Raw genomic sequence first — 14678 nt, forward strand, 5'->3', positions numbered from 1 at the left:
TAAACTTTGTTTTGCCTTTAATTCTGTTATTGTCACAGGGGGAAAAGTTCAAAACAATACAACTGTAAAAACTAAAGAGCTTTTAATAAATCTGTGTGAAAGTGTGATTTTTTTGTAATATGTAATGATAGGATATATTGTTCACTTGTGGAATTTAACAAGGAAGTTAAAGAGGCATCTAGGTGTTTAAATGAAAATGAAGCTGTGCACTTGTGGACAGGAGCAGTGCTGGAGTCTCTGTACTTTTCTCCATGTTCCTTTGCAGCGAGGGCTTCCCACCGCCTGCCAGTGTAAAAGCTCATCCCTGCCAAGACAAGAAGAGTACCATCAGATAGGAGGTACAAAAACGTGATGATTTTTCAACATGAAGAGTTTTTGATGTCACTAATGGAAATGATTTTTAAAGGGATAGTTCACCCAAAGATGAAAATTTTGTCAAGAATTAAACTTATTTCCTATCAAACCCGTAGACCTTTGTTCATCTTTGGCACACAAATTAGGATATTTTTGATGAAATCAGAGTGCCTTTTGACCCTGCATAGACAGCAACACAACTGACATGTTCAAAACCCAGAAAGATGGCGGTACTCTTGTAAACGCGCAGCAGAGACTGACAGAAGAAAGCCATTTATTTAATGCACAAAAGGTATTCTCGTTGCTTCATAAAATTAGAGTTGAACCACAGATGTCACCTAGACTATTTTAACAATGGTCTTACTATCTTTCTGGCCCTTGAACATTTCAGTTGTGTTGCTGTTTATGCAGGGTCAGAAAGCTCTCGGATTTTATAAAAAAACTATATTGACGATCTCACGGGTTTGGAATGACATGAAAGTAAGCAATTAATGGCAGAATTTTTGGTGGGAATGAACTATTAAAACTTAAAGGCCCAGTTTCACAGAGAGGGTTTAGACTAAGCCAGGATTAGGCCATAGTTCAATTAGGACATTTAAGTAACTTTTATAAACATGCTTAAAAAAACATTACTGAGTGCATCTTGAGACAAAACAAAGGCCCTGATATATTTTAAGATCAGCCAGTGCAAGTTTCTTTCAGTTGAAACAGCTCAGACTTACATTTTAGTCTAGGACTAGGCTTAAGCCTTGTCTGTGAAACTGGGGGAAAAAGTTTAGGGGTTGGTGGGGTCTCTTATGCTCATCAAGGCTGCATTTATTTGATGAGAAATACAGTAAAACAGTATTATTAATATTATATGTTAATATAAACTTTTATTTTCTTTCTAGGATTTGTTTGGTGAAGATGAAGTTCAAAAGAACAACATTTATTTACAATAAATTTAACATTGCAAAGGTCTTTACTGGCAGTTTCTCAATTTGATGTGTCCTTACTGAAGGAAAGTACTTTGTTCAAATAAAATAAAAAACTTTCATCTCATGTTCTTCTCTCCTTGTTCTGGCTCCTTCAAGCTTTATAATGGCAGTGGGCAGATGTTTCTCTTCATCTGTCTAAAATAAGTTCAATAAAGTGCATCCATCCATAATAACAAAGTGCCTCTGGGAGGTGAATAAAGGCCTCCTTTAGCAAATCAATGTGTTTTTATAAGAAAACTATCCATATTTAAAATGTAATAATCACTTTAATCTAGCTTGTGCTAACAGTTGTACATGGAAGCCTCTCTGGGTGGATGACGTTAGATGTCTGCGTTGCGCATGCACTTGTAAGGCCGCGATCACACCGAACGCGTTTTTGCAGTAAGAGGCGCCTTTTTTGAATGGTTTTCTGTTGGCAGTGAGCGTTCTGCGCACTGCTTATGCGCCCCGGGCGCCTCGCGTTTTTGCAGGAGCGCTCCGAGCGCCTGAAGTTGAAAAAAAAAGCAACTCTGAGCAGAAAAACGCCTGACGTCATTCGCGTTTTTTCCATTGTCCAATCGAATGAATGGAGAGGCGGGCCTTCTGTTGTGGTGACGAAAGTTTACCGTTGCTTAAAAAGTCCGGAGACTGAAAGAAATGGAGGAGAAACTTTTGGTGTCTGTCGTGGGTAAATCGGAGCTGTATTTTTGGGGGGGTTTCTGCTAATATGACAGTTTAATTAACAGCAAACAACTAAGATTTTAGAGCGCTCGCGCTATAATCCTTTGATTTGACTGACAGGACAGCTGTTTTGGTCTAAGGCCCCGATCACACCGAACGCGTCTTTTAGTTCTAAAAACGCGAGTCGCACAGCACTGCCTTTTTTGGTGACTTTTAATAAAAGAGCAGTGTGCTGCGTTTTTTTTATGTTGCTAAGCAACGACCAAAACAGCTGTCCTGTCAATCAAATCAAAGGATTATAGCGCGAGCGCTCTAAAATCTTAGTTGTTTGCTGTTAAGTAAACTGTCATATTAGCAGAAACCCTAAAAAATACAGCTCCGGGTTACCCACGACAGACACCAAAGGTTTCTCCTCCATTTCTTGCAGTCTCCAGACTTTTTAAGCAACGGTAAACTTTCGTCACCACAACAGAAGGCCCGCCTCTCCATTCATTCGATTGGACAATGGAAAAGAACGCGTATGACGTTGGGCGTTTTTCCGCTCAGAGTTGATTTTTTTTCAATTTCAGGCGCTCGGAGCGCTCCTGCAAAAACGTGAGGCGCAGCAGGTGGCGAAAACGCGAGGCGCCCGGGGCGCATAAGCAGCGCGCAGAACGCTCACTGCCAACAGAAAACCATTCAAAAGAGGCGCCTCCAACTGCAAAAACACGTTTGGTGTGATCGAGGCCTTAGTCTTATTTATTTACAGGAGCAAAGGAAAACCAGTCTCCTCTTGGCTTATATCGAAATATTCTGACAATTTTTCTTTACAAATCCTCATTTTGTACTTCTTATTTGTGACCGTTGTTTTGTTTTGATCTCTCCACTACACGTTTACATTCGTCACTTCTGAGCAGTGCACCACCAACGTCATACGTCAACTACCTCGAGCTGCTTCCATGTATATAATTATGGATATTTTTCGAACAAAAATGCATCGATTCGCTAAAGGAAGCTTTTATTCACCCCCTGGACTTTTTATTATGGATGGATGCCCTTTATTGGACATGTTTTGGACTGATGAAGAGAAACACCCACCCGTTGCATTATAAAACTTGAAGGAGCCAGAATTTCTTTTTTTTTTTTTTTTAATGTAAGTCCGATTGCATTTACTTGAAAGAAGGAAGTCATATATACCTAGGATGCCTTGAGGGTGAGTGGATAATGGGCTGTTTTCATTTTTGGGTGAACTTACCCTTTAATCAAGCCTGTATTTGAAGAAACACCCATATGCCTCAAGTACTAAGTTAAGATGGCTAGCAGTAGAAATCTTAAAGGTCAGAGGTCATCCATTTACAATGGCCCCGAGTGCCACCGATTAATGCCATGTCCATAAGACCCTTTTGCAAACTATTTCATTAATTCCATTGTTGTTTCAGAATGAATACATACTCTGACCTCACAGTGAGCTCATAAGTGTGCTATTGTTGCTGCATCAGAAACAGGTTCTCTAAGCTAAACAACACCGATGCATTATGGGTACACTACCTCTCAGCTAGGTTTCCATCTCCTTGGCAACTCCGACTGTGGTTGTTCATCGCCGGAGGTTGGCAGGCCACACAGACAGTGTAGCCCTCCCTCAAATACTGCATCCAGCGTGTGTAGGGTCTGTTCTCCACCATGCACTGCGCTGTCAGAGACTCCATCTTGAACTCCATACAGAAACTTTGGAGCAAGTCATCATAAAGTGATTTAAGAATTTAACTTTGTCAGGAAAAATATTTAAGATATAAAAATCTCACATAGTGATATTATAGCATTGTTTGAAATTCACAATTACTAAATATAAACACCGTCACAACAGGTCGGAAATGAAAAGAGAGCTTGTGGTAAAAGTGCCATGGAAATGAACAAAATTGCACCATAAATTCAAGAAGAATGGACAAAAAAATGCCCCTGCACAATCAAACAATGTTTTACGGCTGTGTCGATAAAAATTGAATGTGAAAATGAATGTAAAATGTCAATTTACGAAATTACATTTAGATTTGCTCACACTTACACGCTGTTTTGTGCAGCGTTGAGCCTTATAACCAATCGAACGCGTTTAGGTTGAACTTAGAAATGCAATAGCCAATCAGAGGCACTTAGATTAGTCAGTGCTGAAAACGTACTCGGTTACTAACGTAACCTCGGTTCTCTCTAGAGAGGGAACGAGTACTGCGTAAGAAGTATCTTACGCTAGGGGAAAATCCTTTTCTGCGAGATATTGAAGCCAAAAATTATCCTTAATTTTGAAATAATGTAAAGCGCGTTGCAGCAGCATACAGACATAGGCGAAACAGCTTGCGCGCCTATTGGCTGCTCTGCGGCAACTGCAGCAGCCTATTAGAGCGAGGCCTGACGCGACGCCAGATCCAATGGGGGCATTTCGCGCCCTTTGCGTCGCTTCGCGCCCTTTTCGTAGCTTCCCGCCTAAAAGGGCGTGGTCTAGACCTATAAATATCGCTCATAGGCAGCTATTATCTGGTTTTTCATCATCAAAGCAACCAGAGCGTGCGCATGCACGGCAAGATACGCAGTACTCGTTCCCTCTCTAGAGAGAACCGAGGTTACGTTAGTAACCGAGTACGTTCTCTTACTAGAGGGAACGAGTACTGCGTAAGAAGTATCTTACGCTAGGGGACCCAGTGTAAAACGCCGTGCATGCTGAGATCTGACACCAAAGACCCAAGGGCGAAAGCCCGGGGTTCATACAGTTCATAATCACCTATAGAACTCACAGGGAGTCCGGGGAAGAGGGAGGGGCAACGCCGCACTCTTCCACATAGTGCAGCGTCACTCAGACGCTAAGTAAACGTACATACAGGGCGGGGTTACGGCCTGAGCTGACGTAAGAATAAGGGTCTTCACACAGTTTGCTCAGACACATCTTGTGCTATCACTTTCACTGTCGACCCTAGAGCTGTGCTCAGTAGACGCAGCATTCCGAGCTGATAACATCAGGTCAGACAACACTGAACATCTAGACTGACAGCAATCTGGCCTGTAAGGCGGGAACCTCCAGGTTGTAAAACCTTATAAATGTAGACGGAGAGGCCCAGCCCGCCGCCTTACAAATATCTTGCAAGGCAATCCCACTCGACCACGCCCACGATGAGGCCACGCCCCTCGTGGAATGTGCTCTGACACCTAGCGGGCACTGCATGCCCTTGGAAGCATATGCCAACGCAATAGCATGAACTATCCATCTGGATAAGCTCTGTTTCGACGCGGCCAGTCCCTTGGGACGCCCGTAAAACGAAACAAAAAGCTGCTCTGTCTGTCTAAAAGCAGACGAGCGAGACACGTAAGCTCGTAATGCCCTGACTGGGCATAGGAGGCTCGCGTCCGTTTCCTCATCATTGACCGGTAGGGCTGACAGCGCGATGACCTGTGCCCTAAACAGTGTGTTGAGTGATTTTGGAACGTAACCATGTTTGTGTTTGAGTATGACTTTAGAGTCATTAGGTCCAAATTCCATGCACGTCGCGCTCACAGAGAGTGCGTGCAAATCCCCTATGCGCTTCACTGAAGCGAGAGCCAGCAGAAACACGGTCTTAAGAGACAGGTATTTCAAATCAATAGTCTGCAGAGGCTCGAATGGTCCACCTTTCATGGCCTCTAGTACCACAGAAAGGTCCCATACGGGGACTGTGGGAGGTCTGGGGGGATTTAGTCTTCTAGCTCCCTTCAGGAAGCGAATAACTAAATCGTTCCTTCCTATTGACTGACCTAGCGTTGTGCTCGAGAACGCTGTTATGGCCGCCACATAGACTTTGAGCGTGGACGGGGTTCTGCCCTTGTCCAGCAGCTCTTGTAGAAAGGAAAGCACCTCCATCACACCACAGTTAGTGGGTGACGAGCCGCGAGCTGCGCACCAGCCCGAAAACACTGACCATTTTGAGGAATAGAGCCGTCTCGTAGACGGGGCTCTAGCCTGCGTGATCGTGTTTAATAGTCCTTTAGGGAGTTCATCATATATTCGCTGGTGGCCCAGACATGAAGGGACCACAGCTCTGGGTGAGGATGCCAAATCGAGCCGCTGGCCTGAGAGAGAAGGACTCTCCTCACTGGTATCGGCCACGGGACAGTGCTCGTCAGCTGCATCAGCGCTGGGAACCAGGGCTGGTTTTCCCAAAACGGCGTTATCAGCAGTATTGAACATCCTTTTTCGCTGACCCTCTCTATCACCTGAGGTAGGAGAGAGACGGGGGGAAAAGCATAGAGATGACGGCGGGGCCATTCGTGGGCCAGCGCGTCTCTGCTTTTTGAGTAAAATTCCAGACAGTGAGCGTTGTTCGGAGACGCAAACAGGTCTACTTCCGCTCTGCCGAATTTCTTCCACAGTAGTTGTACTGTCTGTGGGTGTAGAGACCATTCGCCTGCTGGAACATTGTTCCTGGACAGTCTGTCTGGCCCTATGTTTAGAAGCCCCGGCACATGCGCTGCTTTCAGCGAGCGCAGGTTGCGCTGAGCCCATACCAGGAGGCGTTCTGCAAGTCTGTATAGGTTTTTGGACCTGAGACCGCCCTGGCGATTTATATAGGAAACCACTGACATGTTGTCCGAGCGGACTAATACATGGTTTCCTTTTATTTGGGGACAGAAGCGCATCAGCGCGTTCTGTACTGCCAACATTTCGAGGCAGTTGATATGCAGGAGCTTTTCCCGTTCTGACCACTGGCCAAAAGACGGTCTGCCCTCGAGCAGAGCCCCCCATCCCGAGGTGGACGCGTCCGTAGACACCACTTTTATTCTCGAGGAAGTCCCCAGGCTTACACCTAACTGGTACCAGTCGATTGCTCTCCACGGATTCAGGGCTGTGACACATTACTGATTGACCGTGATACGAAGCCGACCGGGCGCCCACGCTTGACGCGGGACGCGCGCTTTCAGCCAGAACTGCAGTGGGCGCATACATAGCAGACCCAGCTGCAGAACTGATGACGCTGAGGCCATGAGACCCAGCATTTTCTGAAATTTTTTGAGCGGGACAGACGCGCCGCAGCGGAACGAGCCCGCTGTGCGCTGAATGTCTGCTGCGCGCTGTGGTGACAGCCGCGCTATCATTGACAGCGAGTCCAATTCTGTGCCCAGGAAGGAAGTTTTCTGACTGGGGGACAGTGAGCTCTTCGCCCAATTGACTCTGAGACCCAAATTCTCGAGGTGATCGAGTAACATGGTCGTATGCTGTACAAGCACTGAGCGAGACTGCGCTAGAATCAGCCAATCGTCCAAATAGTTCAGTATGCGCACGCCTTTCAGTCTGAGAGGAACGAGCGCTGAGTCCATGCACTTCGTAATGTACGGGGTGCCTGGGACAAACGAACGGCAGGACTGTGTACTGATATGCCTGGCCCTCGAAGGCGAGTCTCAAAAATCGCCTGTGACGTGACGCTATCTGTATTTGAAAATACGCGTCTTTCAGATCCACTGACACGAACCAGTCTCCTTGGCGAACTTGCGCGAGGATTTTTCTGGTCGTGAGCATCCTGAACCGACGCTTCACCAACGCTTTGTTCAGTTGCCTTAGATCTAATATGGGTCTGTGACCCCCGTCTTTTTTCGGTACCAGGAAATATCTGCTGTACAGCCCCCCTTCGCTTTGAGCTTGAGAAAGGGGCTCTATGACCCCTTTGCTCAATAGTTTCGCCACTTCGGCTCGAAGCAGGTGTGCTGCTTCTGTCTGCATTGTGGTCTCGACGCGCGCTGTATAGCGGCGCGGGCGTCGGTGAAACTGTAGCGAATAGCCTCCTTTTATAATGTCCAGCACCCATTTCGAGACCCCTGGAAGCTTTTCCAATGCGTTTGCATGAATAGCTAGAGGCTGAATACGAAGCGCGCTCCGTTCTTTCATTAACGGAGTGGTTTCGGTATGCTGTGGCACCAGAGACGTGCTCGTGACATTCGGGGCGTGGGGCACGCTGATAGCGGGAACTATTATGTCTGTGTGTGTATGTGGTTGTGTGGCAACAGGCACATTTAACACACTGCAAACACCGTTCGCCTGCATACACGTTAGTTTCGTTTGTACAGAAACCTTTTGACGTGCATAATCTGTGGGCACTGTTAAGTGGACACGTTTACCACATGTGAAGCGCAATCGATCTGAGCCGATTTTATGTTCGCAGGGTCTGTATGACAGGTTGTGCTTGTGTGTAGAAATGAGCACTGGAGGAGTGGGCATTTTTGACTACACGTGAAACACCATCGGCCGTGGCCGGGACTCCAGAAAATACACTCTATTGGGGGTTTATCTGGGTAGCCGTGAAAACAACCTTTGTGTGCAGGCAAGCGGGCGACAGAACCGGCTTGTTGGCTGCAGCAAACACTGGAACAGTCACATTTAACACACTCCAAACATCGTTCGCTTTCATGGAGCGAATGCACGCTGATTTCATGCAAAACGTGCTCGTGATATTTGAGGCATGGGGCACGCTGATAGCGGGAACTATTATGTCTGTGTGTGGATGTGGCTGTGGGGCAGCGGGCACATTTAACACACTCCAAACAACGTTCGCCTGCGTAGAGCGAATGCACTTTTGGTTTCGTTTTCACAGAAACCGTTTGACGTGCATAATGTGGTGTCTGTGGCCACTGTGAAGCGGGCATATTTACCACGTGTGAAGCGCAATCGATCTGAGTCGATTTTATGTGCGCTGTGCTTGTGTGTAGAGATGAGCACTGCTAGTGGGCATTCTTACACGTGAAACACCATCGGCCGTGGCCGGTTGTGAAGCGCAATCGATCTGTGTCGATTTTAAGTGCGCTGTGCTTGTGTGTAGAGATGAGCACTGCAGTGGGCATTCTTACACGTGAAACACCATCGGCCGTGGCCGGTTGTGAAGCGCAATCGATCTGTGTCGATTTTAAGTGCGCTGTGCTTGTGTGTAGAGATGAGCACTGCAGTGGGCATTCTTACACGTGAAACACCATCGGCCGTGGCCGGTTGTGAAGCGCAATCGATCTGTGTCGATTTTATGTGTGCTGTGCTTGTGTGTAACGTTAGAGATGAGCACTGGTTAGTGGGCATTCTTACGACACATGAAACACCATCGGCCGTGGCCGGGACACCAGACAATACACTTTATTGGGGGTTTATCTGTGTAGCCGTGGGAACGACTTTTGTGTGCAGGCAAACGGGCGACGGAGCCGGTTTGTTGGCTGCAGAAAACACTGGAACAGTCACATTTCCTGGAACTGGACGAGCGAATAACTTTGGTGGGGGTCCGGCAACAGCGGGACTCGTACACCGTCGTTTTCCCAGTTGTGCTAGGACGATTTCGGAGGCTCAGGTTTCAACTCAATCCTGGGCCGCGGGCCGCGTCTGGCGGGGCGGCGGCCAGACGAGAAAAACGTCAGAAAGCGTTAACCACGGGTGCCTCTCAGCAACGGTGAGAGACCATGTTACGCAGCGCTGACGCGGCTAGGCGGCGGCGAAAGCGCGGCGAAGCAGGTTTGACGTCTGACGGCAAGCTTTAGAGGGGAGGGCCGACTTAGCACGCCGTCCAGCGGAGGGCAGACATAAGTGGGCTGCTATCGCCTCTTCTGAGCAGCATGCGCGTTCCCGCTTTGGCGGGAAACGGAAATCCTCTTCCTCCTTCATGGCCCCCCTCGTCAGCGGCGTCGATGGAAGCGGTGGCAGACAGCGGCCGCTTTACGTCCGGCACAGAGGCTGACGAGGTCGATGAAGCAGGCGGGCGAACCGGCGAGCTTTGTCGGCTGGGGGAAGTGTCCGGGGCCCGCTGGGCACGGCGCTTTTTACGGCGCTACACCGCGGCGGGCGGGGGAGCAGTCTCAGTGAAGAAGGCAAGGCAAGTCCTCAGAGTCACCATTGGCATCTGCACGAGCCGTATGAAGGCATCTTTAAAAAGACGCTTTGCTCTTTTTAGAGAAACAGTGTGTATCGCAGCGGCGACACACACTGTAGATTATAAAGGATATAGGCGCCGGAAAGCGCAGCAGGAAGGCACGGAAGGCGGCGTGGCCAGCAGCTTCAGTGGCTCGTCCCGCTGAGATGCTTGCAGTCAAACGGCGGCTTCTTATCCGGCTCCAGCGATGCGGGTGCTTCGCTTGAAGGATGAAAAATCAGATAATAGCTGCCTATGAGCGATATTTATAGGTCTAGACCACGCCCTTTTAGGCGGGAAGCTACGAAAAGGGCGCGAAGCGACGCAAAGGGCGCGAAATGCCCCCATTGGATCTGGCGTCGCGTCAGGCCTCGCTCTAATAGGCTGCTGCAGTTGCCGCAGAGCAGCCAATAGGCGCGCAAGCTGTTTCGCCTATGTCTGTATGCTGCTGCAACGCGCTTTACATTATTTCAAAATTAAGGATAATTTTTGGCTTCAATATCTCGCAGAAAAGGATTTTCCCCTAGCGTAAGATACTTCTTACGCAGTACTCGTTCCCTCTAGTAAGAGAACCGGAGCTGTGTTGGTTGCACACGCTCGGGAATTCCATCATCATAAACAGTAAGTAAAAGATTAATTTCGTAGCTTTAGTGATTTTTTTTTTTTTGCATAACTTGTGATAGACTATAGGGCTAGTCTAACATCATGGACTGACATTTTGTGACCCAAAACGAAACAAAAACGTTTTATATTGTTTTCTATAACGATATTAATAATATTTATTACAATAAAAAGAGCAATAATCAACAATAATGCTTTTTGTCGTAATATTGCAGCCCTATAAGCTTTTCATTTACATTAGATACAATTTTAAACAGTCTATTGTTACTGACAACAGTTTAAAAAATGATTAAAGTGATTGGTTTCATTTAAGGCCTATTTGATAAAATAAAGTGATTATTAAAATTGCCCTCACGGATGTAAAAAAATGCCCCTGAAAATCAGTTCTAGGGGTCAAATATCATCCCTTAATGGGAAAGTTAATTTCTGACCCTGAGTCACAATTATAAGTCACATTTACAAGATAAAAATTGCAATTACAAGAAGTTAAATATTGTGACAGTCTGTTTTTGGGGCTTAAAGTAATGAACTATTTGTTAAAATGAGTAAACAGGCTTCTCATCACCAATTCTCATCATGAACAGTGTCTTTGTGCTTGTTTAATCTACGGTGATACATACCCAGCATCCAATGGGGCCCCATACAAATCATGTGTTCTGCCTTTGCTGTACTCCATTGTTGTTATAAATGCAGCTCCTGGAATTATTCCAACACAGTCCCTGTTTAGGTTCAACCTATAAACAGCTGATTAACTTTAAACCATCAAGTATAAACTTTCTGAATTTCTGACTGGGTTTTTCAACTAGGAATGTGTTACAATCTCTGCCGATGTGAGCAACCAGGCAGGAAACTGTTTTTAGTTGTACTGAATATTCACTTGTGGTGTACTTCAAATCTCACTTTATAATGATTACACTATTAAATTGCATGTCTGTTGTGCATTTGGACCTAAATTATAGTTTATGTTTACTCAGATTCATGGATTTATACCTTGTACCGAAGTGCAAAACTGTCCCTGGTGGTCCTGATACTCCATGCATCCGGCCTGTTCCTCCAGCCTTGGACAGGCCTGTCCGCTGTTTTGGGGCAGTCTCTCAACGCTGCGTCTCCGGACCCGGAATGAGGGCTGGCAGGACTGAACGCATCCGCTCCAGTGACTCCACTCACTCACTACACAAGGCTGAGCTGAAAAACACACCCACAGGTGAGAAGTGGGACCCAAGATCACCACGTTTTTGACAGATCTACAGTATTCAGCAGTTCAAACCAGTGGGCCAGGACCAATCATCCAATTAATCAAGATTAAATACTTAGTACATTTTCCTAGTTATGGCAAGCTTTAAAATATTTGACTGGGTAATAAAATAAAATAAAATTAAATTAAATATTAAATTAAATAAAGTTAAATATAAAATAAAAAATATAAAATACAATAAAATAAAATGACATAAAAATAAAATTAAATAAATAAAATGGAAAAAAGGAATTAAATATGTAATGAAATGTAAAAAATAAAAATAAAAAATGAAAAAAGTTATAGTTATGTCAAGCTTTAAAATATTTTACTGGGTAATAAAATAAAAATGAATTAAAGAAAGAAATAAAATAAATGTAAAAATATAAATTTAAAATTAAATATATATGTAAAACAATTATTCTAAACTTAAATACATGAAACAAAATATAAAATAATAAAATAAAATAAAAAATGTAATTAAATCAAATCAAAAATTTAATTAAATGAAAAGTAGAATACAATACAATATAAAATAAAATAAAAAATAAAATAAAATCCAAAATAAAATAAAAATATAAAATCTAATGAATAAAATTTAATTAAATAAAAAAATACAATATAAAATAAACTAAGAAATAAAATTAAATAAAATTAAAAATAAATTAATTTTAATGAAATAAAACATAAAATTAAATAAAAAATATTAAATTAAATTAAATCTAAAAATAAAACTAAATACATATTTATCCAGTAAATCACAAAAAAAATTATGCTGCCTACAAAGGAGGCCTTGGAGTCAAAAAAGTTAAGAACCACTGGTATATAAATATGAACGTAATGCTTATGTCATGTTGTGACATAGCAAACAACATCTTTGAATTATTGGTGCTATAAAAAAATGAAAATGACTCAGTGTAGTCAGTGTAGATTTGACAGCTCAGTGTAAAAACAGACACTGCCCTGACAGATTTGTATAGGATGCATAACAATCCTAAATTCTTCTGTTTAGCCTAATATATTTGTATTTGACAGCTCATGCATTGCTACAGTATAAATGCTGCTCTTGCACTAAAAAAGTCCTAAATATCCATTTCTAATGCTTCCTCCTGTTGTCCTCTCACATCAAAATCCACCAAGATATTTGTTTAGAACTGTTTTAGACTGTTTTCGCTTATAATTAGTGATTTATCTGTGTTTACAGTTGAGGTCAAAAGTTTACATTCACCTTGCAGAATCTGCAAAATGTTAATTATTTTACCAAAATTATGGATTATCGTGATGCTTTTATCACCTTGGCACCCATTCACTGCGAAGGATCCTTTGATTAACAAGCAATGTGATGCTAAATGTATCCAAATCTGTTCCAATGAATAGACTCATCTACATCTGGGATGGCCTGAGGGTGAGGATATTTCTATTTCTTTCAATGAAAGACTACATTAAATATTTGTAGTATCTGTGAACTAAATGAAATTTATGTCCAGTAATCAGGTTGTCATCTCCCCAAATATTACTTTACGACATACCTGGACACTCTGTTGGGTAGTCAAAGCAGCAGTCTTTAGTCTTTAAACACCTCTCATCACAATAACACGTCCCATAGACACGGTCCATCCTCCAGTCAGTAGTGACACAGGTGAAATCTGTGCCTTGACAGCACTTTCCAGAGCATCCCCCTTCAGCAAACTGGTACATCCCAAAAAGAGCAACCACCACCAGAAAGGCATTTTGGTCCACTGACAACAACCCCATCATGTCCAAAAAGTACTTTCCAAAATGATCTAAAATGACAAAAGTCCTTCTTACTGTCTTCGGTTCCTTTTGAAGTCAATGCCACAGGTCTCATTCCTGGAGAGGAAATGAATCTGTCACAGGTGAAGTCATGCTTGCTGGAGGAATCCTTGTGACCTGGAATTCCTGTGACCACACAGCTCCTCTGTTTGCCCAGAGAAAAGCACAGCTCAAGCTGAAAGAAAATAGCTATTCTGTGGCAATCAGAGCGGAGGAGTTGAATGTCTACGCCTGATCTGTCTGTAAAATCCGTGTGGAGCGTCTCTGCCCTTATTGCGGCACACAAAAGTGGACGAGGTAGAGAAAAAGAGAGGTGGGGAAATGTTGTTTGACTGAAGGGTGTGTGAAAGCTTTTCTGTCTCGCTCTCTCTCTCTCTCTCTCTCTGTATTGCTCTTTTGGCCACTGTGCCCTGGTGTACCACATCAAACTGATCTTAAATCGGAACCCTGGCTGTTTTCACCGGGCAGCAGAAGCTTGTACAGCAGGGAAACAGTGGGAGGAATGTGAACATTTGGCCTTGCTCCAGTCTCCAGAGCCTGGGGCAGCACACGGCCCTGTTGCTGTCACATCACTCTGCTTCTTCATATCAAGTCCATAAAAGCAGACAGCACATGAGCGCATCCACCTCTGCAATGCAAACTCTCACAGAGAGCCTCCATGTTATGTTCGGTAATTAACTGTGGTATGTCTGCGACATTTCCTCTTTGGAGTGATGGAAATGTGATTAGGTGAGACAATTAAGTTATTTAATTAATTCTTATCTAATTAGTATACAACCATAACTGAATTTAAAATCAAGATGTATGTGTGGCTTTATTTACAACACACTGCGATGTTCCAACTCCTCATATAAATCAGTTTACAAAGTCAAACCACAAGAAAAGTGGAACTTGTTGAAAGATCAAAACTACAAACGATATGAGTGGCGTTTCCAACGAGGAGGGAAGAGATGCAGTGTCTCTTCAAAATATTGGATGAGAAACAAACTGTAGTAGAAAAATAAAACAATGTCAAACAAAAATAATCCATCACGATATGATTGGATATGACTGGTTATAGTCAGCTGTGATTGGTTTATGCAATCCCAACACTTGTGTTAGTGCGCAATCTGCGTTTGCGAATCGGTCTTAAAGGAGTAGTTCACTTTCAGAACAAAAATGTACAGA

At 44.0% G+C, this 14678-nt stretch overlaps 1 protein-coding gene across 1 annotated transcript; it reads right to left on the minus strand.

The window, feature by feature from the left end:
• LOC141326539 (somatomedin-B and thrombospondin type-1 domain-containing protein-like) lies at window positions 1-13799 on the minus strand. The gene is made up of 5 exons (XM_073835276.1): window positions 13247-13799; window positions 11474-11668; window positions 11104-11179; window positions 3519-3695; window positions 1-304 (listed from the first exon to the last, which is right to left on the minus strand). Exons 1-5 carry the CDS (start codon window positions 13473-13475, stop codon window positions 187-189), a joined length of 795 nt encoding a protein of 264 aa, XP_073691377.1. The 5' UTR covers window positions 13476-13799; the 3' UTR covers window positions 1-186.
• Between the last annotated feature and the right edge of the window lie 879 nt (window positions 13800-14678).

This window comes from Garra rufa, chromosome 2 (genome assembly GCF_049309525.1).
Source record: "Garra rufa chromosome 2, GarRuf1.0, whole genome shotgun sequence".
Taxonomy (NCBI): Eukaryota; Metazoa; Chordata; class Actinopteri; order Cypriniformes; family Cyprinidae; genus Garra; species Garra rufa.

What these genes read in the sequence shown, in the direction of transcription:
- LOC141326539 (XM_073835276.1), bottom strand. Translation starts at nt 13,475, where the DNA reads ATGATGGGGTTGTTGTCAGTGGACCAAAATGCCTTTCTGGTGGTGGTT. An exon ending in CTACCCAACAGAGTGTCCAG is followed by an intron (nt 11,669 to 13,246) that starts GTATGTCGTAAA and finishes TGTGTTTTTCAG; the next exon opens with CTCAGCCTTGTGTAGTGAGT. An exon ending in GATGGAAACCTAGCTGAGAG is followed by an intron (nt 305 to 3,518) that starts GTAGTGTACCCA and finishes TTGTCTTGGCAG; the next exon opens with GGATGAGCTTTTACACTGGC.